The sequence below is a fragment of the Antechinus flavipes genome, chromosome 2 (assembly GCF_016432865.1).
Source record: "Antechinus flavipes isolate AdamAnt ecotype Samford, QLD, Australia chromosome 2, AdamAnt_v2, whole genome shotgun sequence".
In the NCBI taxonomy this organism is placed as follows: Eukaryota; Metazoa; Chordata; class Mammalia; order Dasyuromorphia; family Dasyuridae; genus Antechinus; species Antechinus flavipes.
In genome coordinates, this window is record NC_067399.1 from 113,069,695 (window position 1) to 113,095,325 (window position 25,631).

At 33.1% G+C, this 25,631-nt stretch overlaps 1 protein-coding gene across 1 annotated transcript in view; it reads right to left on the reverse strand.

The window, feature by feature from the left end:
• WDPCP (WD repeat containing planar cell polarity effector) overlaps nucleotides 1–25,631 on the reverse strand; it is a 266,206-nt gene extending 240,575 nt beyond the window's left edge. The window contains exons 1-5 of the mRNA XM_051975375.1: nucleotides 25,553–25,631; nucleotides 22,261–22,305; nucleotides 21,409–21,459; nucleotides 19,910–19,980; nucleotides 19,576–19,635 (exon numbers count right to left, since the gene is read on the reverse strand). Coding sequence (XP_051831335.1) covers nucleotides 19,576–19,635; nucleotides 19,910–19,980; nucleotides 21,409–21,459; nucleotides 22,261–22,305; nucleotides 25,553–25,613 — 288 coding nt within the window. The 5' untranslated portion in view covers nucleotides 25,614–25,631. The remainder of the gene's footprint in view (nucleotides 1–19,575; nucleotides 19,636–19,909; nucleotides 19,981–21,408; nucleotides 21,460–22,260; nucleotides 22,306–25,552) is intronic.

Here is a 25,631-nt window from a genome sequence, read left to right on the forward strand (position 1 = left end):
CAATGTACTGTTAAGTCCTTGCTTACAGGAAGGATGGGTGTTGGGTATGACACAGAAGGTATTCTTATTCAGATAAAAGTTGAACTAGATGGTCCCCAGTATAAGAAAAACATACCTCCCCTTTCTTCTTTGCAGAAGTGGGAATCTATAAGTATGGAACATTGTTATTTAATTTTGTTAAACTGCTTTCCCTCTTTTTTTTTTTTTTTGTTGTTGTTTCTTACAAGGGATAGCTTACAGGATAGAAATGAAGAAAGATATCTATATTTACAAATGAAGATGATATGAAAACAAATGTAACTACAGAATTTGTTTTTAAAAAATCAATAGCCACTGAGATTCTAATTCTGACATTCTATGATTCTATTTTTTTAAAAAATGGCATCAAAAAAACTTATGACTGAAAAAGGAGATGGTCCAGTCACATCAAATAAGTCTGCATTAAATAATATCAAAGGACATGGTGAAAAAACCACAACAAAAAGTGAGTGGGCCACAACTGGAAAAATTATGGGAATTCAGCCAAAACTCATGAGGGATAGAAAAGCTTTGGTAGAAGGATTCCCCACATTGATGAGACCCTCAAAGTAGTACTGAAGAGTTAAGAAGCTAAAATAGAGTAATCCCCTTTAAGGCTGTTTGCTCCCACAGTTATAACTTTTTCTTTTTCCGGTCTTGTGTTTGATTTTTATAATTTTCCATATGCTTTTTTTAACGATATACTGCCTTGCTCTAGTCCATCTCATATTGCAATGAGATCCCATATCCATGACACATACTCATTTGGCCTTTGTTTGCAGATCCACAGAGAAGGGAACCAACTGCAGTGTGACTACTTGTGGTACCCTATACTCCTCTTTAACATTCTGTGGGCTAGAAGTTAATTTGACTTTGTATAAAGTAAAAATAAAGAGGTTCTTAGTTGATTTGCTGATGCGCTTGCTCAGAAGTAAATGGCACCATTTTTAGGGAATAGATTTGATACCTACTTTAGGGTACTCACTACCTAATAATAACTAAAAACCTCAATAGCAAGTCTGTTCAACCTTTGTTTCTTCTTCCAATCCCCGTCATATAGAAGAATTAGATTAATATTCCCCAAATCTTTTTCATCTTAATTCAAGAGAAAAGAACTGGGAATCTATGTCCCTGCTTTTAGGAAACTTACTGTGTAACTTCAGATAGATCAATTGTCTTTTCTGAGATCTTTCTGAAAAAAAAAGCATAAAAATCCCTGTTCTTCCTACTCACAGAATGGTTATAATGATCAAACTGGATCATTTCAGGGAAAGCGCTCTGGAAAAGTAGAACTTGTTATATTAGTATATGATCATATTATTATTGCCCCCTTGTTTTTAAACATTCTTTTAAGAATATATGTAGTGTGATTAATTGTTTGTGGCACAAAACCTACTCTCTAGTTTAACCTATGAAACACTTCATCAAATACATTTCCCTTCTTCTTTCATTCTGACAGCTCACTAACTTTATTTCATTCTACTATTTTACTTGGACACTGCATTCCAGATGAGCCTTTTGGTGGTGGTGATGGGGAGGGGCTACCCAATAAATACAACTTGTTCATTCCTGTCTCTGTTATTTTTGATTCTTTATAAGAGTGTCACTTTCTTCACCAGGAATACCTTTTGCCTTCACATCATCTGTCTGAAAACTATTTCTTTCTTTTTAAGAAAGTCTTCTTTGCTTAACCCCACTTGACTCTGGATCATATAGCTGATTAAAAAGAAGATAAAATTTGCTTCAGTTGTATAATTTTAAAGGTACTCAAAATTATGATGAAATGTTAGTATTTGAAATGCTATCTATGCATGTATATATAAATGTATACACATGTCTACACATTTGGTGACATCTAGAATCAGTGATTTCATTCACATAAATATACTTTCTCCATTGAAAAAGATTACAAACACTTCAACAAATAGACTTCATGAGCTGCTGCAGCTGAAAAAATTCTTCACTTGGTGACCAAACCTTTGGTAATACATACACACATATGTACATATGCATATATATTTATATATAATATATGTATGCAAAATGTATGCATACATATATATACATGTATATACATATGCATGTACAGTTAAATTAAATTAAAAGCATATTTCTTGTCTTAGAGAATAGACCATTTCTATCCCACAACTGAACTGGTAGAATGGAACCTTTATTTGTGTTGTAGTGACCAATTTAAATTCAACAGAAGAATCTCCAGGATACATCTAGCAGCCAAGATGAGTTTTTGTTGCTAAAATGTTTGGTGAAAAAATATGAGACAAGCAAAAGTGCTGGACTTGGAACCTGGAAGATGTGGATTTGAACCCTGCCTCGGACACTTATTATCTATATGAGTTTGGGCAAGTCAGTTAATGTCTCTGTGCCTCACTTTACTCTTCAGTAAAAGGAGAACAATAATAGCACCTTTCTCACAGGGTTGTTATAAAGAACAATGGAGTTGACATATGTAAAGTGCTTTGCAAAGTTTAAAATACAATATAAATGCTAGATATTAGTATTATTATTCTTTCTATATAATCTCTCAGAAAATGCCCCGCCTTTCCCTAATTTGAAAGCAATTAGCCTCACCCCAGATATTATTGTCACATGACTAGATAACTTCAACAACCAATCCACTTAATGTTACTCCTGCCCTCCAATCCACATTACAAATAACATTCGTCAAACATTACTTGCATCTTAGAACTGATGCAGTAAAAAGATTAACTCCAAAGAGAAATGCATTTGCTTAGGAACTCATAGAAGTAAATAAAGCAATGAGTTCTGCAACTTCTCCCTTCCCTAATTTCTCAGCCTATACTTGCTAATGTTTCTCTTGGTATAAAATTTCACATGTTTTTCTACCTAAAGAAATCCTTTTAATGACACATATAATGATGCAAAAGGTAATTACACTATTAGGATCCTACCACTGTATAAAAGATCTCAGCTTCAGAAAATTTAGTGACATTTTATTACATAAATAAAATAAAAGCCTTAGAATATCTCCTTAGCAAGGGAATTGCAATAGTATCAAAATCACTTCAAATCACCAATAAGAAAAGTGCATATCAAAACAACCCTGAAGTTTCACCTCACATCTTACAAACTGGCAAAGATGAGCAAAAAAAAAAAAAAAAAAAAAAAAGACAAGTACCAATGTTAAATGGATGACAAGAAAATGAGAACACTACTGCATTGTTGGTGGAGTTGTAAATTGGTATTTTCACAAATGTGTTCTCCAAACAAATGTCTCAATTACACCCTTTTCCTGAATTATACTACATTACTTCTTTTTAAGCAATTAGGTAGCACAGTGGATAGAATGTAGAAAATTAGGGAGTTTAAATCAGGGTCAAACATTTTCTGTGGGACAATGAAAAAGTCTGAGTCTCTCAAACTGTACATTAGGGATAAAAATACACCTACTTTCCAGGGGTTGTGAGTATAAAAAGAGATAAATATTTGTAAAGCATTTAGCCCAGTGACTGGCACATAGCAGGTAGTTGATAAATGCTTATTTCTTTTCCCTTTCCTTCCCTTTATTGTTCCTTATAGCACAATCATATTCTATCACATTTACAAACCATGATTTAGTCTCCCATTTCTTAATTAATGGGTATACACTTATTTCCAATTCTTTGTGACCAAAAAGAGAGCTGTTAGGAACTTGTGTACATATGGATTTTTTTCTTCTTTGGGGGGACAAACACCTAGTTATGCTGTCACTAGGTCAACAGGAAAGCTGAATTTAAAATCTTTTAGCATTTCCTTCATTTTAAGAATAAGTAAACAGGGGGCAACTAGATGGCATAGTGGATAGTACATCGGCCCTGAAATCAGGAGGACCTGAGTTCAAATTTGATCTCAGACACTTAACATTTCCTAGCTGTGTGACCCCTGGCAAGTCATTTAACCCCAATTGCCTCAGCAAAAAAAAAAAAAGAAAGAAAGAAAGAAAGAAAGAAAGAAAGAAAGAAAGAAAGAAAGAAAGAAAGAAAGAAAGAAAGAAAGAAAGAAAGAAAGAAAGAAAGAAAAAAGAAAAAAAAGTAAACTTTAAGTGGTAAATTGCATTTCCTAAAGTAATTAGCAGCACAGGTGCATTCTAACTTAGGCCTCCTGGCTTAGTGGTGTACTGATAAATGTTTTATTATTTGTTCTAAAAAAGAAAAAGGTCCATGACACACTTTTAAATTTAATCTGTATTATTGACACTTTCTCTGTCACTGTCTTAAACCTAGACAATCAACAAAACAATAAATCAAACTCTGTTCTGTAGAGTTTGCTGATTTCTGAAGTGTAAATGCTCACACTAGAAAATTTAGCAATCTGAGTTGGTAAGAGCTGGCTTCAGCATATCTCTGCTCTGAATCCAAATTCAAGGTTCTTTCCATTAAAGTATACAGAACAATCACTAATTGCTAAACATCATATCTAATAGACTAAGATTAATTATAATAAACATTATTCGCTAGAAGGTATAAATCATAATTTGGCAAAAGAAGTGACTTCTAATATATTGCTGTTATGTTTTTGCTTTCGTTATCAGATTGATTGGCACATATTTAATGGATTAATCCCTTGAAGTTATCTAATGAGCTCCCACACCCATACAAAGATCCTTACTTTAGTAACATACTTCCACCTGGCACATTGCTCCTAGTATATCACAAAAGAATGGAATTCCAAATCTAAACTAAAACATTTATTTATAAATATTCAAAATAAGGGCCCTAAATTATTCTCATTTAATAGCTATTAAATACAATTTTTTCCCTAATGAACAGTGACATGGACAAACCTGGGTTTACTTTGTTTTCACTTTGAAATATACATGTGACAATCAATAAAATGAATTCAGTTCCTCAGGCTTTTGTCTCATTTAGTTTTATAAACATTGGTCAACCAACCTTTAACAAATGACAGTAATTCACAGTGCTAAACTGGCTTTCTTTGTAGCAAAATACCTCAAAGCATTCCAAAACATTATTATATAACAACGCTTCAGGGAAAAAGGAACTGTGGCTTCTACACGGGAATCTTTCAAAAATGGGAACAATTAATGAAAGAGATGAAAGAATTATTTGTGAACAGAACAGGAAGGAAATACTAATTCAATTATGGCCAATACAATGATATATTATTATTAAAAAGCTCAACTATTTTTTTTTAACCATTAGAAATATGTTCCAAAGTTTAGGTATTATTTACTATACAATAAATTATGTTAGATCAAGGACATATTCTATTTTCATATATTATCTAAATATATATTTTCATATATTATCTAAATATATGTTTCGTATATATCTAAATATGAAATATACTATCTAAATTGCTGAGGTTGATATGTGAAATTACATATTTTACAATCAATAAAAAGGTCAGTTTGAGGGTTCTCTTCCATAAATTATTTTCATTGGAATACTAAGTTATTCAGATATATTTGTACATATAGATATATATGTGTAAATTAAATCTCATTTCATATCAAGTTAAGTGTTTTTATGCATACTTCTTTGCTTTGCAAAATGGAAGAAATTAATGAGCATAAACAGAACAGAAAAATATTCTGGACTCAAAATATTTGGCAAAGAACAAGTCTATTAATAACAAAGTTTTAACATCTAAATTCATTTTTTTACTTCAAAAGAATTAAAAGGCATTAAGAAAATATATTAGCACTATGACTAATATCATCACACAGGTTCAAGGTTGAATTTCAGTAGCATAAATAGAAATGGTTAGTGATTTGATTAATACAATCATAAACATGAACTACTCTATCCCTAAAACAACAGACTGTTAATAAAACATCTATAGAGAAGTCCTATTGAGTGATCAGTAGTATTAATGGGTCTCCCATTCCAATCATACCTGTTATTATCTGTTATTTTATTTCTGTTGATGCCCTTGACCAGTCCTTCAAGACCCAATTTAAGCTGCACTTGCCTCAACAAAATCTTTCCAACAGCTTTAGATAGCAATCTCTACTTTGAATTTCTATAGGACTTGGGTTTTATATCACATAAATTAAAATTCAATTATAAATTCTCTTCATTTCCCATGAAGTTTAAAAGTCTAAAAGTAGGGTTCTTAACTTTTTTCTGTCATGGACCCCCCCTCCCCCGCCTTTGGCATTCTGGTGAATCTCATGATCTCTTCTCTGAATCTTGTTTTTAAATGAATAAAATAAAATACACAAGGTGAAAAGAGAAATCAATAATGTTGAAATGCAGTTCTCAAATATTAAAAAAAAAAACAACCAAGTACATGGAATCCAGGTTCTTAGTGATATCATAGTGATATAATAAATGAGGACTCAAATGCAGTCCACTAGGTAGTAGTTGAAAAACATAGTAGAATAAACACAGAAAGTGGTAACAATGGTTAAATATGAGTGGGCAGAATGACAAAATAGTGAGGTGTTGTTCAGAGAAAAGAGACCGTGATAAGGGAGTCTCTGTTTTTACCTCTAATCATGCATCACCAGCTGTCTATTGGACAATTCAAACTAGACACCTGTAGACATCTCAAACTTAATACATCCAAAACTTATCATCATCTCCTCCAAACCTACTTCTCTAAGGAACTTCTTGATTTCTATTGAAAGAACCTACATTCTTTCAGTCTTCCAGGTTCATAATGTTGGTATTATGTACCTCAGTCTCCTTTATCCAACATTTTTAATAAGTTACCAAATTACTTCTGCTTTCAAAATATCCTTCAAATTTTCACTTTTTGAGTCCATCAGTTTTCTTTCTGAAGGTGGATAGTATGTTTTATCATGAGTCCTCTGGAATTGTAGTTGGTCATTATAATGATTATTACTAAGTCTTTCAGAAAAAATAATTATGTTCAAAATATTGCTGTTATTTTAGAAATTGTTTTCCTAGTTCTATTTACTTTATTTTGCATCAGTTCATGTCTTCCTAAGTTTTGATGAAACCACTACTTAATCATTTCTTATAGCACAGTAATACAAATCACATTCCTATATCATATCTTGTTCAGGTAATCCCCAATTAATGGATATTACATGAGTCTCCAATTCTTTGTTATCACCACAACAAAAAAGCCACTATAAATATTTTTGCACATCTTGTACATTTTTCCTCTTTCTTTGATCTTTTTGGTATATAATAGACTTAATAGTGGTATTGCTAGTCAAAGTTAGATAAGCACAGTTTAATAGTTTTGGAACATAGTCCCAAATAACTTCCAAATTAGTTGGATTAATTCCCAATTTCACCAACAATGAATTCCTACATTTATTTTTCCACTCTACCATTTGTCATATTCATCTTCTGCCAGCTTTGTAGGTATAAGGTTGTTGGAATCCTTACAAACTGCTAACTAATTGGAGTTGATCTAATCTTACAAGAAGATTTTGTCCAGAACCTGAAACAAGGTACTAAGTAGAACTAATTAATACAAGGCTTGTGTTCACACCTTTACTCATTGGAGTTCACACAAGGTACTAAGTATGCCAGCTTCACAAAGTAAACTTTCTAACTTCAAGGGAGTTCACACCTCCCTTAAAGCTCTTTGGGCCAGAGAGCACTATGGGAGAAAACCCATAATCCCATTCTCTCAGAAGAGTCAGATAAAAGGCCAGCGATGAGGGATCTAAGACAGAATACATTTTTTCCTCTTGGCTGGCTGGTCGCAGAAGAGAGTTCAGGTGGACTCAAGAGGAGCAACTCTGGTACAGAGAGCCCGAGGCAAGGCAAAATATATTCCACTTGGCTGGCTGGTGGCAGGCGAATAGTTTTCAGAGGATAAAGCTACGAGTGGAGAGTTCAGTGGACAACCAGATTCATCTTCATCTCACACCACTGTAGCTGGTGGCTGGGTTCCTGCACGCCCCCCACTGAGACCAAGCTGGTCTGAAAGACTCACCAGAAAGCTAGCTGGGCTCCCCAGAAGGAGACAAGAGAGACATTCCATCTCTGTGTTGGTTGGCGGCTGAAGAAAGCAGAGGCAGAGGCTGAAGGACAGAACCTTTGGATTTGGAGATATTCGGAGGGCTCTAAGCCTCTAACCCCTGTGTTTTGAGAAGAACAAGAACTCCAACATTTGAACTTATAACATAAGGTGATATTTCAGAGTTGTCTTAATTTGCATTTCTATAATGGTGACTTAGAGCATTTTTTGCCATTTGGTTATTGATAGCTTTTATTTCTTATTCTTATCTATTCATATCCTTTGACCATTTATTAGTTGGTACATGAATCTTATTCTAAATTATATTTTAGAAATGAAATCTTTGTTAGAGAAACTCGTTGCAAAGATTTCTCCCTCCCCACACATGCCCAGTTTTCTTCTTTTTCATTTTGGTTGCAATGATTTTGTTTGTACAAAATTTCTTTAAATTTATTTAATCAAAATCACCCATTTTACTTTCTATAAACCTAACTTACTCTTGTTTGTTACCATAACATAACCATAGATAAGACAAATAATTTCTTCCATTCTCTATAACTGGCTTATGATATCTCCTTTTATATCTAAATCATATATTCATTTTGAGTTTATCTTGTATATGGCAAGAAGTTAGCCCACACCTAGTTTCTAGGTGTTTCTGCTAGTCTACTTTCCACTTTTCTCAAAAGTTTTTGTCAAATAATTAGTTCTTGTCTCAATAGCCAAAATCTTTGGGTTTGTCACAATATCCTAATTTGCTTCCCTAATATTAATAGTGGAACATAAGCTGTTCCACTAATCAATATCTCTTATTTTTTGAGGACCAAATTGTTTTGATGATAAAAACTTTGTCTTGTATTTTGAGACTTGGTACTATTATTAGTCTCCCTGCTTTCCCCCCTACTTTTTCCCACTGATTCTCTTGATATTCTTTATAGAAAACTGTCTCTTTCTAGATGATGGCATATTCCTTAGTCACTTCTTTAATGTGGATTATTTCTTCTTATATTCTCTGACAAAATTTCAAGTGTAATCAACAAATTTTACTAACAACAGCCACTTTCAGATCCTCCCTTCGTTGCCATGACTAAGCAACTTTTCTTCTTTTAAGTTTCACCTTCTCCATCTTTAACACTATGTCGATGTCCTTGATGAAATCATCTATAAGTTTCTATGCTATCTTTTTTTTTTTTTCAATTAATTCAATATACAACTCACAATCTTTCTCTCTACCCCAAACCCCATTCTCATATTCAGGGACATTGATATGTACAATGATTACAATATTGTAAACAAAGCCAACAAAATTCATCAGTGTGAATAAAAATAATACTAAATGAGTATAGTTAAAATATATATGATTCATTTCCATTAAAAATAAGTAAATCACAAAATTCATTTAACAAACATTTATTGTTTACTATGTGCCAGGCAATCCTTAAGCTAATCCTTATACAAAGAAAGTTTCAAACACACACACACACACACACACACACACACACACACACACACCCCAAATACATATTCTTTGCCCTTAAGGGACTGAACATACAAGTTATGTACACTAAAAGTGGAAGGTAATCTCAAATTGAAGATGGAAAAGACCTCCTGTGAAAGATAGGATTTGAGCTGCATTTTATTTATTTACTTGTTTATCTATTTATTTGTTGAGACAATTGGAGTTAAGTGACTTGCTCAGGGTCACACAGCTAGGAAATGTTAAAAGTATCTTACACATTTGAACTCAGATCCTCCTGACTTCTAGGCTGGTGCTTTATCCATTGCACCACCTAGCTGTCCTTTTGAGCTGCATTTTAAAGGAAGGGAATTAGAAAGGACAGGTGAAAAGATAAATATGGAGAGGAGAGAGTAGGTACTCTTTGTAAGGAACAGCAAATAATTCCACATTGTTGGATCATAGATAGGTGGAAGGGAATAAAGTGTAAGAAGAAGCCTGGAAAGGTAGAAGGAAGTCAAGGTGTGAAGATCTTTAAATGCCAAATGGAGAATTTTCTATTTGATCTAGGAGATATTAGGGAAACTAAATTATGAGTCTAATTTGGGGGTAGTTGGTGGTGACATTGTCTGAAATCCCTGTGCTCACTTTGGCAGTTACATAAAGGATGGAAGGAGACTTGAAACAGAGAGACCAAGGGAAGATTATTTTAATAATAATAATCCATGTGAGAAATGATGAGGATCTGAATTAGGGTAGTGGGTCTAGGTGAAGAAGGAAAGGGACATACATAGAAATGAGATATTGTAATGAGTCTTGATAATTATTTGACTCTTAATTTTCACACCATAACACAGATGACTTCTCAGCCCTCAATTTCCCTCCATCATGACAATTTGCTTCTCCTACTGACACATACTTTCTGGAATTTCAAGACTGAAAGACTGCAGACTTAGCTACTATGTGGTCATGTGGGTACCCTGTCCCTTTCACTTCCTTTCCATTAGAATGTAAACTCCTTGAGGCCAGGGATTATCTTTGTTTTTTCCTTGTAGTTATATCCTTAGTACTTAGCCCTGGTACATAGTAAGCTCTTACAAAATGCTTACTGACTGTTTTCTGAATACTTGTGAGGAATTACGGATTCTGCTCAGGATGAGCCAGGGTGGCTGGAAGGATGGTAGTAGTCTCAATGGTAAACAGAAAACTGGGAAGAAGTGAGGTTGTGGAGGAAAGATACTGATTCTATTTTGGATATGTTGAGTTTACCTCACAGCAAACATAGACTGGTGAAAAATCAAGAATATTTGGGGCAAAACAGGGGTCCTCCGATATAACAAAGGAAGATCTGAAGAAAAGACCCCAGGCTGGGGATTAACCAGTGTGAAGTGCAAACACTCCAGGCTAGCTCTGCAGAAACACCAAGTGGGGAGCTCTGGGGCAAGCTGGGAGTGGCTGGAACCTCAGCAGGAACCACAAAAACTTTCACTTCCCAGACTTTTTGTGGAGTTGGGAATCTGACTCTGGGAAGATTAGGGAACTTCAGCTGGTTAGGAATGCTAGGTCCAGCTGTGCTGCAGAGATGTGGCCCTGGGTGAGAAGAAACCAGCATCCGAAAGAGTGTAGAAACAGCAGACAGCGATGTGGCTGGCTGTGGGCACTTGCAGAAGGGGAAAACTCTTGGTTTGGGATTCCTGGTCAGAGGGGAGTGCTTAAGGGAAGCTTGAGGCACCATTTCCCCACCCCAGGTTAGAGATGCTTACACTAATACCTCTTATTAAATAAAACGAACCTACAAAGAAGAAAGAATCCCACCATTGGAACATATGGGAACAGGGAAGACCAGGATTCATCTTCAGAGGAGGACAATTTAGTAAAAAATAAAGTTTCTAACCCCCAAAATAATACAAAATGCCCCCTACCCAGAAAGAATTTACAAAAGAACTCAAAAAAATTAAAAATCACATGAGAGACATTGAGGAAAACCTAAAATACATAAATAAATTAAAAACATCCAAGAAAAACAAGATTATGGAAAAAAAAAGTTAACCAACTAGAAAAGAAGGTAGAGTTTCAAAGATGAAATTAATTCTCTGAAAATTAGAAATGGGTAAGGGGAAGTGAGTGAAACTGAGAAACCAAGAAATAACAAAAGGAAATACAAAGATGAAAAAGAATAAGAAAATGGAACATAATTTAAAAATCTTCAAAGAAAAACAATAGATCTGGAAAACGGACCAAGGAGAGAAAAATATAAGAATAATTGGACTGCCAGAAAATTGTGACCAAAAAAAGAACTTTGACACAATAATGCAGAATATAATCCAAGAAAACTGTTCTGGAGTGATAGAATATGAGGGGAAAATAGAATAGGAAAAAAATCCACCAATCACCACCTCAAAGAGATCCTTTGTGGAAAACACATAGGAAATTACTGACAAACTTCAAAACCCCCAGATCAAAGATAAAATTTTGCAAAAAAATAAGAAAAAAAACCAATTCAAATCGATGGAGCTATAATTAGAATTGCACAAGACTTATCAGCAACTGCAATAAAAAACTTCTAGTTCTGGAATCATTTTTACCGCCAATCAAAAGGACTACAACTATGGCCAAAAATATTGTATCCAGCAAAATTATAATTTTGAATGAGAAAAAATGGACTGTCAGTGAACTTTCAGTTTTTCAGGACTTGCTATCAACCAAATCTGAATTTAGCAAAAAATTTAACCTATAAGAGCCAAAATCAAAGATCAATTTTAAGGAACTCAGTATGGACAAACGGCTTAAACATGGACAAATTTTTTTTGTTTGTTTTTTTGTTTTTACACAGGAAATGTACACTATATGTTTAAGCTTTTTAAGCTTTTGATTTTTGAGTTTTGAGCTACTCTATTGTTGATGTGAATCTAGCTCAAAAGAAAGACTGGCAGAATATATATATATAGGGTATAACACCCTCCAAAATTTAGAAAGAAATAAAGGGAGCAGGATGGGAAGATGGGGAAACAAAGGGTGAGGGAAGAAGACAAGGGAGGGATTCCTGAGTGGAGGAGGTAAAGTAAGGATAAGACAAGTTATGGAACAGAATTTATTAAAGAGTTAACAAGGATAGGAGAGACACATATATGGGGTGTCTTGTATGTCTGTACGTGTATGTATGTTTATATATATATATAAATATATCTTTTCTTAATTGTAGCTTGCTTGGGAGTGGTGGTGGATATGAAAGGGGAGAAAAAGAATGAAGTAAATAAGGCATGCAGCAGAGAACCAAAGAACAATTTATAAGGAAGAAAAGAAAAAATGGACATTCATGAATATAATTTCTTCAACTAACAGATATACTTTCTTGAAATGATATTTGTTGTTTTATATTTTTAATCCTTCCCTGATATCCTTCTGAGCACATGACAATGCTCTCTTTTGTTTTATTTTATTTTGTATTCCTTTTTATTTTTTTATTTTTTTCTTACTCTGCCTCAAAGTAAGATAGAGAGAGAAGAGAATACGGCCAGAGATGGAGCTAATTCCTTGCAATCTGTCTTCTCATCTCACAACTTTATTAAAACTGTTCCCTTCAAGGATACCAATGATCTCTTCACTAAATCTGACAGCATTTTTTTTTTCTGAAGAACTCACCTTCTTTGACTTTTGACTATAGGAATTGACTATAGGAATCCTATAAACCATTCCTCACTCATGAATACTTTTTTCTGCCTTAGTTTCTACACCATTATTCACTTCTGGTTCTCCTCTTATCTATTTTCTTCTTTCAAGTCTCCATCTTTGGCTTTTTATACATGAATATCCCCCTGGGCTCTGGACTCAATTATTTCATCCTCTAATTTCTTTTGAAGCCCATAACTTTTCTAGTCACATAAGTTTGCAAAATTTATCTTCCTATCTTACTCTCTCCTTCACCCCATATCCAATCATTTGCTAAGTCTTGTTGATTCTACCCATAAAACATTTGCATTAACCCTCTTCTATTCATTCATATTTGCTGTTGTCTTGCTTTGGTCACACTGCGCTATAACTTTTCACCTGAACTGTTATTAACAGCCTTCAGAAAGATCTTCCTGATTCTATTTCTACACAAAGCTATCCAAATTATCTTTTGAAATCAAATATGACCATTTCGATTCTCTGCTCATAAATGTTCAGTGGCTCTCTTTTCCCCCTTTAATGATACGCAAACATCCCAGTATGGTGTTTAAAACTCATCATAATCTAGTTCCAATCCTTTCATATTTCATAATACTTGCCTTTATGCAGTCAATAATCTATCTATATTGGTCAATTCACTATTCCTCAAACTCTCTACCCTTTTCACTCTGTATATTCTTGAAAGCCATTCTTCTGTGCCTAGAATACACTTTCTCCTTACCTCTATCTCTTAGAATCCTTAGCTTCATTCAAGATTTGTATCTTGAATTGTATCTCTCATTGTATCTCTCAGCTGAACACCTTCTTCTCCTTCCAGGAGAGATTAGAGAAAGTCCTGCTCAAATTACCTTCCATTTACCATTCCATTGTCTTCACATCTCTGAGGTTTTTACACAATAGGTACTTAATCATTTTTTGTTATTGCTGAACTGAATTAAACTATCTCATAGTTGTGCCTATAAAACAGTAATTGCTGTTAAGAGAAAGTGAGGTAAAATGGATTATAAGCTTATAATAAGCAATTATAAACTAATAGTCACATAGTTTAATAAAGTTTTCCTGACAGCACCAATACAGGTAAAGTAACATCTCTTCTGAACATCAAAGCTCTTCTTCTTATTATTCAATAATTTGTTGTCTGTGATTTAAATTACACATTTTGCATAAAATTAGGAACTTCCCTCTAGTTTTGAGTAAACAATTATTTTTCTATATTAAAAATGCTATGAGATGATGATGATGGTAGTGGTAGTGGTGGTGGTGGTGACAATAAGAGGCATTATAGAATAGTGAAAAAGAATTCAGAAATTAAAGTCAAGAAATCACTTTTCAAATTCAAATTTTAGATACTTATTAGCTATGGAGCTATGTATAAGCTACTTAGAGCCTCAATTTCTTCAATTGTAAAATTAGAATAATGAAACTGATATTATCTTCCTTACTGAATTGATGAGTTTTGTAAACCTTAAAATACTATATGAATGTTTGTTATTCTTATTAATGTCTGATAGAAGGGCTGACCTTGAAATTGGGTAAGGCCTAGACTGAAATCTTACCTATCACATGTATGAACTGGAAGCCTCTGAGCAAATAATTTGACCTTTTTGAGCCTTGGCTTCCTCATCCATAAAAAGGGGAAAAATTTGTCACACCTAAAATTTCACAAAGTTTTTGTGAGACTCATAGAATACACAGCATTTGGAAAAACTTAAAGGACTTTGTAATTATTAGCTATTATCAAGATTATTCAAACATATTGAGTAATAATATAATTCAGGGCATCTAGGTGGCCAGTATATAGAACCCTGGGTCTAGAATCAGAAAGATCATTTTCTTGACTTCAAATCTGGCTTACTTATTACTTACTACTTACTAGTAGTGTGACCCTGGAAAAGTCATTAAACCCTGTTTAACTTCTTTAATTTAATTTAATTCCATAGTTCAAGAAATACTCCATGGGAAAAAGTTAATTCTATGTATTGATCCTTAATTCAATTATTATTAGAAGACTAACAATTCTAATAGAGGCTACTACATGGTTCAGTGGATAGAGTGCTGGACCAAGAGTCAGGAAGACTCAAGTTCAAATACAGCCTCAAATACTAACTCTAGCTCTATGATCCTGGGCAAGGCACGTAATCTCTGTCCTAATTCATGGAGAACAAAATGCCAAATCACTCCAATGTCTTTGCCAATGAAACCCCATGGACAACATGGTCCATGGAGTCACCAAGAGTGAGACACAACTGAATGAATAAATAGCAACCCTAAGAAGCATCACCGTAACAAAAACTCTGATAGACAATCTGATTAGTAATTAAGAAATACAAATGCATAAAATATTGCAGTAAATCTCAAACCAGGAAAAGCATATAACTACTTTGGGTTTAGAAACATAGCTTTAAACTGTATCATGGTGAGGCATCAACAACATTAACTAAAACAGACAACGATGGCGAGAACCTTTATGTTCTTTCTGTTTCTTAATGGGGGAATAACTGCTCAAACTGCATTTTTAAAACACTTGATGCTGTTATTTTGCCATTAGGAAACAAATGATGAGGATCGCTAAATAAAAGGCTCCTACGATCAACTAAACAGATTCTATTTGACTATTTAGAGGAGGTAAAAGGAAAGGAGGAGGCTGAAGAAGTAAATGTGTCTCAGAAGTCGGAGAGGTCACAATTTTTAGCACAGGACTCATTGAACTGATTTTTTTTTTTCTTGAGGAGGAGGGGCCTACAGACATCAGATGAAAGCTTTTCTAAAAACTAGAAAAATATTCTAGTCATTAACTACCAATCTTATCCTAAATAGAATTAAAAACTTATTGCATCTGACTGACATTATGAGATACCATAATATGTTATCCTGAAACCTGCAGAATTTCTAGCCCTATTCATTAGGAGGCCCACTAAAAGAAGATAACTGAAATGAAGATATGTTTTTATAGTGCATCAATAGGCACCATTGGAAATATGGTTTGAAAATGATTTTTAAGGACAAAACAGACTATTTTAGGCACTGATTAGATACAGTCATTTCTAAAAATACACAAAAATGGATGAAAAGTGTTAAGGGTTTTTCAGATTCCAAGATGACATATTACTACTTTGACATATTTAGCACATTGAACAGAGTAAAAAGCAGGTGTTTTTGTTTCTTACTAAAATGTACATCGGGAACCTGTTTATAAATATATTTTAGAATTAGCCTATCCCCATGTTACAGGAAAAAAAACCCTGAATATAGACTATGATTGAATACCAAATTTTCTATTTGTGTCACATATTTATTATAGTTTTATGAAAAGGTTCAACAATTTAAAAGAGCAATATTATAAGACTGATAGATATCATAAAGCCTGAAACAGTTTTATGTTTATTTAGAATTTAGCCCCCACCTAATTCTAAAAAGGATGTGAGAGAACTTGCATTAAGACACATATAAGACAAAATAATTTAGCTCCACACATATACTCTATTAATCTGCCCTTTCTAAGATAAGCTTGCTAAATTAAAATATTGTAAAATATATTTAGGAAGAATTGTCAATTGTGATGCTGTCCTACATATTTCAACATGTCTAACAAGTTTCAACCTCCCCCTCAGCGCAAAGGGCGGAGGCAACCAGACACACCCCTGACTAGAGGTGGCCGTCTTGCCCTCTGGTCAAATAATTTTGAGACTAGTTTCAAGGTGAGTAATGGCATTTAAGAATTACATTTTGAGCTTCACTAGGTTCTATGCTTCTGGAATAGATTTGGGACTAGAACTGAAAAGTATTTTTATTTAAACAATTTAATGAAGTTTTTTTTTTAAAGGACTTTACAGTATTTCCCAAACTGATTGGGATAGAGAATATTTTGGGGCTTGAAATACAGAGATAGGACAAAATCATCTCTCTCCAAAATAAACAGCAAGATATGGTGAAAGAATGTGCAAATGTAGGGTGTCACAGTCTAGGCCCAACAAGGTGGAACTTCAGTTGCATTAGCCAGGTCCAGGATTATGAAACAGAGTCTAAATGTTTGTAAATATAAACCTAAAAAAAAAAGCTCTGAGGTCAGCGCTTCATGATCTTTCTTCTTCAGCTCCTCCTCCTTCCTCTCTATTTCTCTCTCTTTCTGTGTGTCTCTGCCTTTTTTCTGTCTCTATCAGTTACTATCTTGCACTCTTCCCTCCTTCTTTTCCTCCTTCCCTCCTTCTCTGTCCCTCTTCCTCTTCCTCCCTGTTTCTCTGCCTCCATCTCTATCTCTGTCTCTCTTTCTTTCTCTTTTTTTTTGGAGGGGGGCATGAAGGTGAATGTATATGGAAAGAGGAGTCAGTTAGAAAACTGAAGGCAGGTGCCTCTTATCCTTCTTGTGAACATTAGCTCCATTTTAGATCTGAGGTAGAAGAGAGAGGCAAGTTTCAATGGTGGGTAGGGGTCAGGAGCTTCCACTGAACTGGCAAAGAAAGGGGAAAGAAATACAAATTTATATAACACCTACTATGTGTCAAGCACAGGGCTAAATATTTTGCAAATATTATCTCGTTTGATCCTCATAACAATTCTGGGAGGTAAGTGCTATTATCATCCCCAATTTACAGTCCTTACTCCACGATCAACAATCTTTCCATTATACCATCATTCAGGAAGAACATAGGATCTGAAAATCAGATTTAGAAGTAGAAGGGATTGAATCTAAATATCACTGATTCCAAATCTCTCATTTTACAGATCAAGAAAGAGAAAAAGAGTAGTTGAGCAATTTTTCTATGGTCACACATCTACTAAGTGCCTGGGGCAGAATATGAATTCAGCTTTTTCTGACTCTAAGCTTAATACTCTATTTAATGTGCTGGAGAGCTCCTCTCATTCATTCATTCATTCATTCACACTTTTAATAAACATTTATTAAGCATTTGTGATACACCAGGCATTGTACTAAGTGTGCTAAGGATACAAAAAGATGTAAAGTTCACATCATTAAAGTTCCAGGGAACACAATTTGGGAAATGTCAGTTCAAAGATTATTTATTTATTCATTCATTCATTCATTCATTCATTCATTTATTTATTATTTCAGTTTTAAGCAAGATTCATAAGAGAATAATAAATACAATATCTGAAATTAAAATAACACCTTAAAATTCACAAAATATTTTATATACATTGTCTGATTTGAGCCTCATAATAACCATGAGGTAAGTACTGTAGTTATTGCTGTTCCCATTTTGCAGATGAAGCAAATGAGTCTCAGAAAGGGGATGAATGAGTTTCCCATTATCATAAAGCCAGTTAGTGTCTGAGGTAATTAATACCTGGCCTAATGGATTAGAGGTAGAAGGAAATATTAAGCAGTGAGAGTAACTCACACTAAGAAATAGTTACTTTTTAATTATTTATAGCAAATCACAGTTTATGACTAAAGAGCCCCAAATGTCTCCAAATGTTCCCAAATGTGAAAGGCAAATACATGCTACATACAACCATCAGCCACCACAAAAGCTGTGAAGAAAATGGCTGAACTGACAATTTTTTTTTTATCTTTGTCACTGTATTACCTTTTACCTACTCTTTACTATCCTGAATTTGTATGTTGCTTTCCTCATTAAAATGTAAATTCCTTGAGGACAGGGATCATTTTTGCCTTTTCCCAGTGTTTAGCACAGTGCCTGGTCATAGTAGATGCTTGATGAATGCTTGTTCATTGATTAGTTAAAACAGGCAAATTTATTCCATGGGGTTAATAGTCTCATTCTTTGTATTATTAATGCAACAATGCGGTATCAAAAAAAAGAGGGATTAGAGGCAGACAGATATTTTACAGTAGGCATATGGGCTTTTTTGAATCTGGTTTTGAATCTGGAATGTACTTATCCATTGAATTGAAAACATGTGATCACCAATGATAAATTAAGACAATTAATTGGGACACTTTTTGTATTCTGGATCTAGATTACCTCAACATGGAGCTCAAGATGCTTTGATGGGTCCTCAAACTAAGCCTCTAGGGATTTGCTCTTTTTAGGTTTAACTCTAATCCACTTATTATTTTCCTAAAATGTCTGTTTATGTTTATATTAAAAATATGTTATAAAATGAAATTATGTTTGTAAAACTTTTAGGTCAGAGCTTTGCACATAGTAGGTGCTATATAAATGCTTATTCCCTCCCTCATAGATATGCCATACTATAATAGCTTTATGTTATTTAGCATAACAACTACTCGTGAACACAGTTAAGATCTTGCTAATAAATAGTTAATACTTCATATAATATTTTAAAATATTTATTCATATTTAGACATTGAAAGCTTTTATTCTACCAGTACAACTATAGTGAATAATGATAGCCAATTTGTTAGTTTATGCTCCTGAATAAATATAATTTAAAATATGAAAATTTCTCCTTTAAGTAGTTTTTTTTTCTCCACTAGTATTAAAACCTAAGAAAGAACATGAATAATAATTTTCGGCTCCATTGGCTGAACATCAAGAAATCATGTTATACGGTTTTACCTGACAGACATATTTGTTCTTCCATTTGCTCAACACACATCGACTGTTTTGCATCAGCTCCTAAACGACACAGAAAAACAAAGGAAACGAGAATTGGCTATCCCATACACACATACATACACACTATCATTATCAGTTAAAGTGCTTCTGATTTTCAAGCAGAGGAGATTAGCATGCCATGCAAACAAAGATGCAACTGTTTGGAAACTGCCCACTGGACAAAAGCAAAGTTATCATCACCCAGAGGGCTGATCCTTTATGAAAATTAAAACTGTTGAAAGAAGTTGATAACAAAGATTGTTTGTTGTCATTCTTAAAACTTTCTCAAAGTTACCTCCAATTCCTTAAGAGTATCTCTAAGTTTTTCTGGACGTCGATTCTTAAGTATCCAAGGATAATCTCGTGCTAACAAACAAAACATGGACTACATTTAGATAAATGTGGATTAAAAAAAATCAATATAGAAAAAAGAAATCCTGCTACTAACAGAAATAAATTATAAATTTTAAAGTGAATCTATATAATTGAGATGGAATAAGTTTCATTCCCACTGTCAAATGATAACCTTTTGAAAAGTTTCATTATAGAAACAAGATTTTAACAAGCAACGACTTCAATTATTATAATTTTGTAATAGTAACCACACATTCAGCCTTCAGAGACAATGGAGAAATTTCCTAGCTCTGAGCATCTAATTCATGAAGGTATAGGTAACTAACTCTTTCTTAAATAATTATTCAGTTTAAACAAATGAAATATTCAGAGCAGAAATTGCCAATCTAATTCAAATACATTAGTTTCACATAATAAAGGAGATAATCAATTAATGAATACAACTGTGACATGCATGCTTCTTTTTAATAAATGCAAAACTGGGATTAATTGAAAATTTGGCATCAAAAGTTGGACTAATACCCAACCAGGAAAACCAACAACTGAGGATAAGCCAGATTTAAATGTAAAATATTGACAAAGTTAGAAACATTATTGTGCTTAAACAAGTTATCTTTTTGAAAAAGTACTTTTAAATATTCAAAAATCTTTAAAATTCAAATGGTTTTAAAAGAATTTATTTGAAAAATGAAATCCAGCTATAAGAAATGAACACTTAAAAATTAGAGACATATAAATAATAGTCGGGGACAGTTATATAGTCAATTTTGTCAACTAAGTTATTGTAGTAAAAACACTTTACTATTTATATTTTCTAAATCAATTTAAGTACAATAAACCTGAACATTTGTGTTGCAGTCAATATTAAAAATTTTTAAAGTTGCATATGGCAGCTTCCCTCATTCTAAATGAGGGGAAAACACATTCCAGATTTTTTTTTTACTTTTTCCAAATTAGTATTATTAATACTGTATTAATGTATTTACTGTAATATATAGTCATCAAACTGTTATTAAATCATTATAAAGCATATATTTAAAAATCTGTGTAAATAAAGGGACATTTAATTTTAATTGTACTAGCAGCACGAAACATTCACACTATGAAAGTAAAAGTCAATATGAATTCATTTCATGAGAGTTATTAATAGCCATTTTATTTTGCTTATATAAAATATACCTACTGGAACTTCAATAAGGCATAGGTTTTAATAACCTAAATCACTGAGATCTAAGACATTATTCTTGTTAATGTTTTTATTTTATTAAAGCACTAAAAAATCTGTGAATATAAAATTTAAAAAATACTGGATGAGAAATATCTCTGTGCATAAAGTTGGATGTTATTTCATTATTCTGTCAGAAATATAAGCAACAATAAAACATGATAATTCTGTAGCAATTCTAAAAGAAAAAAAAACAAACCATAAAAGATGCTTACATTCTGCCAACTGTTGCTTCTCTTCTAAGTAACCATGATCTGTTGGTAAAACTATCAGGGAGGGAGAAGCAGGAAAAGTTTAGTAGTCAACTTTATAACTGCTGCCATGAAATTACTCTGAAGGTCTAAAATTATTATAAAGTAAACCCAAATCTACAAAGAAGACAGCTTTGTTTTCACTTCGTAGAGATAGATCTTAAATTTTCAGTGAAAGAAGGCTTATTCGACACAACAGGTGGACCAATATTCCTGAGCCTCCAATCTCATCAGATAGTGAAGTGAGCTGCAACTGAATCCTGACCAGAAGCTGAGTCAGTCTGTCAACAGAACTATGGAAACAACATATTAAGCACCAAGCTAAGCACTCAGGATGCCCACACAAGCTCTACCTTAACCTGGACTGAAACAGGAAGTAACTCTAGCTGGAAAGACCTTTTGGCCCATCATGAAACTTCTAGGATTAACAGGATTAATCAGATAAAGAAAATTGATCATTCACTCAGAAATGCCTATTTCAGATACCAGGTGAGGATTCAAGAGCTCAATATAGGTGCAGTCCTATGCGTTTATGATGCCCTCTACTGGGATGCCAATTAATAGAAGTGACTGGACAGTCCAGCAGTCAAGTCTGATTAATATGAAAAATATATAAATTTTTCATGCTACTTCTCATTAAAAAAAGACTATGTTATATTAAAAAATACCAAGTTGGAGACTTTCTAGGGAGATAAAGTAGACTTTCTGAATAATCCATTCCCAGAGATAATATGGATGGTGTTCTAACATTCTCATTTTTTTTAATCATCTAAGATATTTAATTTATTACAAATGTTAATAACATACTTATTTTACCTGAGTCTTTCTTGTCATAATACTGGTAGATCCCAATGTCTCTGTCTGACGAGAAGAAATAACATCAAGTTATGGTAAATAGCTTTGGGGGAAAGAAACTGAGTCAGATTGGATTTTTAGCAGGGGGAACCACAGAAGAAAGCCCAAGAAGAAAATTCTAAACAGCCCACTGAAAATAAGAAAAGTGACCTGGTGAGAATGCCGGTTGGGATTGTGATCCTCCTTGCTTTTAGTTCAGTCCAGCATTCCTGCACTCCTACCAATTCTGTCTTGCCACAGAGTGAACCCCTTCAGGGAAGGCCCAACCACAACTTAGTCATCCAGAGATTCAGAGCCAGTTTGCTGAAGGAAATGCGAAGGTGTGATAGAGCATGAACTTCCAAGGCTGCCTTAGATTAAAAAGAAAGGACTTCCAAGGGCCACTGAAATTAGGATCTCCAGCTGTGGCTACAGCAGAGCTAACTAGGATGAGGTAATTTTGAAGGGTGAATTGATATTTCTCAAGCATCTTCCTCTATCTCAAACTTAAATGACAGAAAAGCAGATCAACTTTTAAAAACTCATTTCTTTCCTAGGATAGGAATACCTTCTTCCATTTGACTCTTTTACTTAAATAATCAGCTTGTGTTTTCTTTTGGGGAACATAAGTTGTCCTTCCATAATGACAAAAGGACTATAGTTAATGCACTTGAGTGCAGTATGGACTGCCCCCTAGTGATAAAATGCAATGTTGACAATTTTTTTTTCATCAAAATATAGCACTTGTTTGTACTTCCCTCTTCAACATACAAATGTATTTTGAATGAAGCAATTTATTTCTATTTGTTTAAATTTATAACATATTTTTAATTACAAAGAGTTTAGAACTCCATACCTGTATTTTTGCCTAAGCTAAAATATGACAGTTCAGAAATTATCAAATAGAGAGAATCCCCAGTTCTCTGAAATCTGAACTACTGTTCTTGAAACTAAGCCAAATCCCCATTCTCAAATACTGGATCTCTAGCATAGAGCTAAATAAAATCACTACCTCAAAACCAATGGCTTACTCTGGCTCAACTTAGAACTATCCAGGTCACAAATACTCCTAGCGATTCCAATTCCTTCTAAACAACTATTAACAGTTATACAACCCCAGTCTTAGATAGCAAAAGTATTTCTAAGAATAGGTTCTCAGAGAAAGAATTAAGTCCAGAACAAACCAGCTATATACATCCTATCCTACCTTGTAGCTGATATACATGCCCAGAGACAATACCACTTCTAAGTACAAACACTATCATGAACTCTGTATGCAATAACTAAAATGACTATATCTATACTGTCTGTGAAACATTTTTATTACTTTGAAAGAATCATAAATGAGCAAAATATCTTCTAGACGTAACAATTTTAATGTTTCTTTTTATAATGAGGAAAAAATTTTTATCTTTCCATGCTTCTCTGAAATATTGCTTTTAGTATCTTTGAGATAATGTTGGATTTCATTCTTAGTCTGTTGTTACATGGAATTGGAAAAGTTCCTAAGCAGTTCCACATATGGCTTTCTTTACTTATACACAGGTGCTAATAATGTGCCTCTCTAACCCATTTAGCCTTCTAAGGATATAGAGATATTGTCTTAATACCACAATTTGGGCTTCCCATGAAAGCATTATGAATCATAACATTAACTATATCTTTAGTATATAAATGTATCCAAGTAAGTCTGATTTTGCAGATTGTGTGCAATAAAATATGCAGGCTTTCTCAATCACTAGCTTGCATTGCATCAGTCAACACTTCATTCTAATTAGTTAGTAACACTTAAATCTTAGTAAGAGATGAATAATATTTTAATTAAAATTAATTTTAATGAAAAAATTGAATGACAGGAAACATTTTTGAAAAAAGTAAATATTAATGGAATTTTTAAAATTCAACTCTTAGTTCTAAGGTATATTGTCATGAGGGTTCACCAGCAAAAACTAGCAAAGGCACATATTCATCTTTTCCAAATCTCAGGTTGAACGTCTTACTGAAAATCCTTATGCTAGGTAACTTTAATACAACAAATATTGATATCCAAACTAACATTTCTCTGTTTTAGCACACTTTCAATTATAGTATATGTGCACATATACATATGTGTGTATGCATGCATATCTACATATGTATGTATACATACATATATAAATTTCTTTCTGCACAAAAAGAAGTTTCTATATTTCCTGTCTTTCTAATCTTACTTTCATTCATTAAATCATCACCTTGTTATAATCACAAAGTATACTGCTACTATTTCTATCTTCTATTCCCTATTATTTAAGAATGCTAAAACATTTGAAATATTTAACATTAAAAATATGTTAATATAGAATAACTTCCACTAACATGACTATTAAAGTTTTAAAAGAAGCAATAATTTTTGTTGTGATTTTCACAATAGATACAGAAGTAGTTAAGTGTGATTACGTTCTCATGATATGAAACAACAATAAGATTCATTGGTCCATTTGCAATCCAAAAGTATAATTATCATGAAAGTAGGAAATCAAAGTGTGGAATATTGTTATGTTTTTGACATTATACAAAAATAATGGTTTTCATATGTGGCATTTTTCCATTAATGAATCTAAAAGTTTATGGTTTTAATTTTAACATGTACGTATCCTCCCAAATTGTAAATTAATAAAAAAATAAAATCTTTTGGGGGAGAAATTGAAATAATTTTTTAAAATTCAAATATTTGTTTTTTTTAATGGAATATGTTTGAAATCTTACCTCTATTCTATAATGTTGCAAAGCATTCTCTTTTACCAAAAACATCTAAAATACTAGATGAAAGAATGTAATAGTAATCAGGTATATTCCCTGCATATGTTTGAAATGTTATTTTAGCACATCCTTGTGTGTTATTAGCTAGCTTACAAATTAATTAATATTTCTTTTAACAAATAGAAATTAGCTAATAGTAGAAACCCAGAATAAAAGGTATGTCTTTTTAAAAAAAAGTCAGTCGCAAAATTAACTTTCACTCTGAAAATTCTAGTCTAATACAAGCTGAAATAAACACATTACTAATAAAGATCATATGCAATTCTATAATACTTAATATGTTTTGATTTATATAAAACTAATTATTAACAATTTTAAATTCAAATGAATTAAAACTTATGTAAATGTGAGCCACTTCAATATTACAAAAACAACAATTGTTCAATTGGATTTTCCAGGCTTTCATATTAGTTAAGTATTGTTTTCTAAGTTTTTTTTTTCTTTAAAGAATAAAATTGGTCTAGACCTGACTTACCTTCAATACGTAAGGTATTCTTTAAAGACCAGAGATGCAATTCAGTCAAGCAAAAAGACATCTGTTGGCAGAATGAACT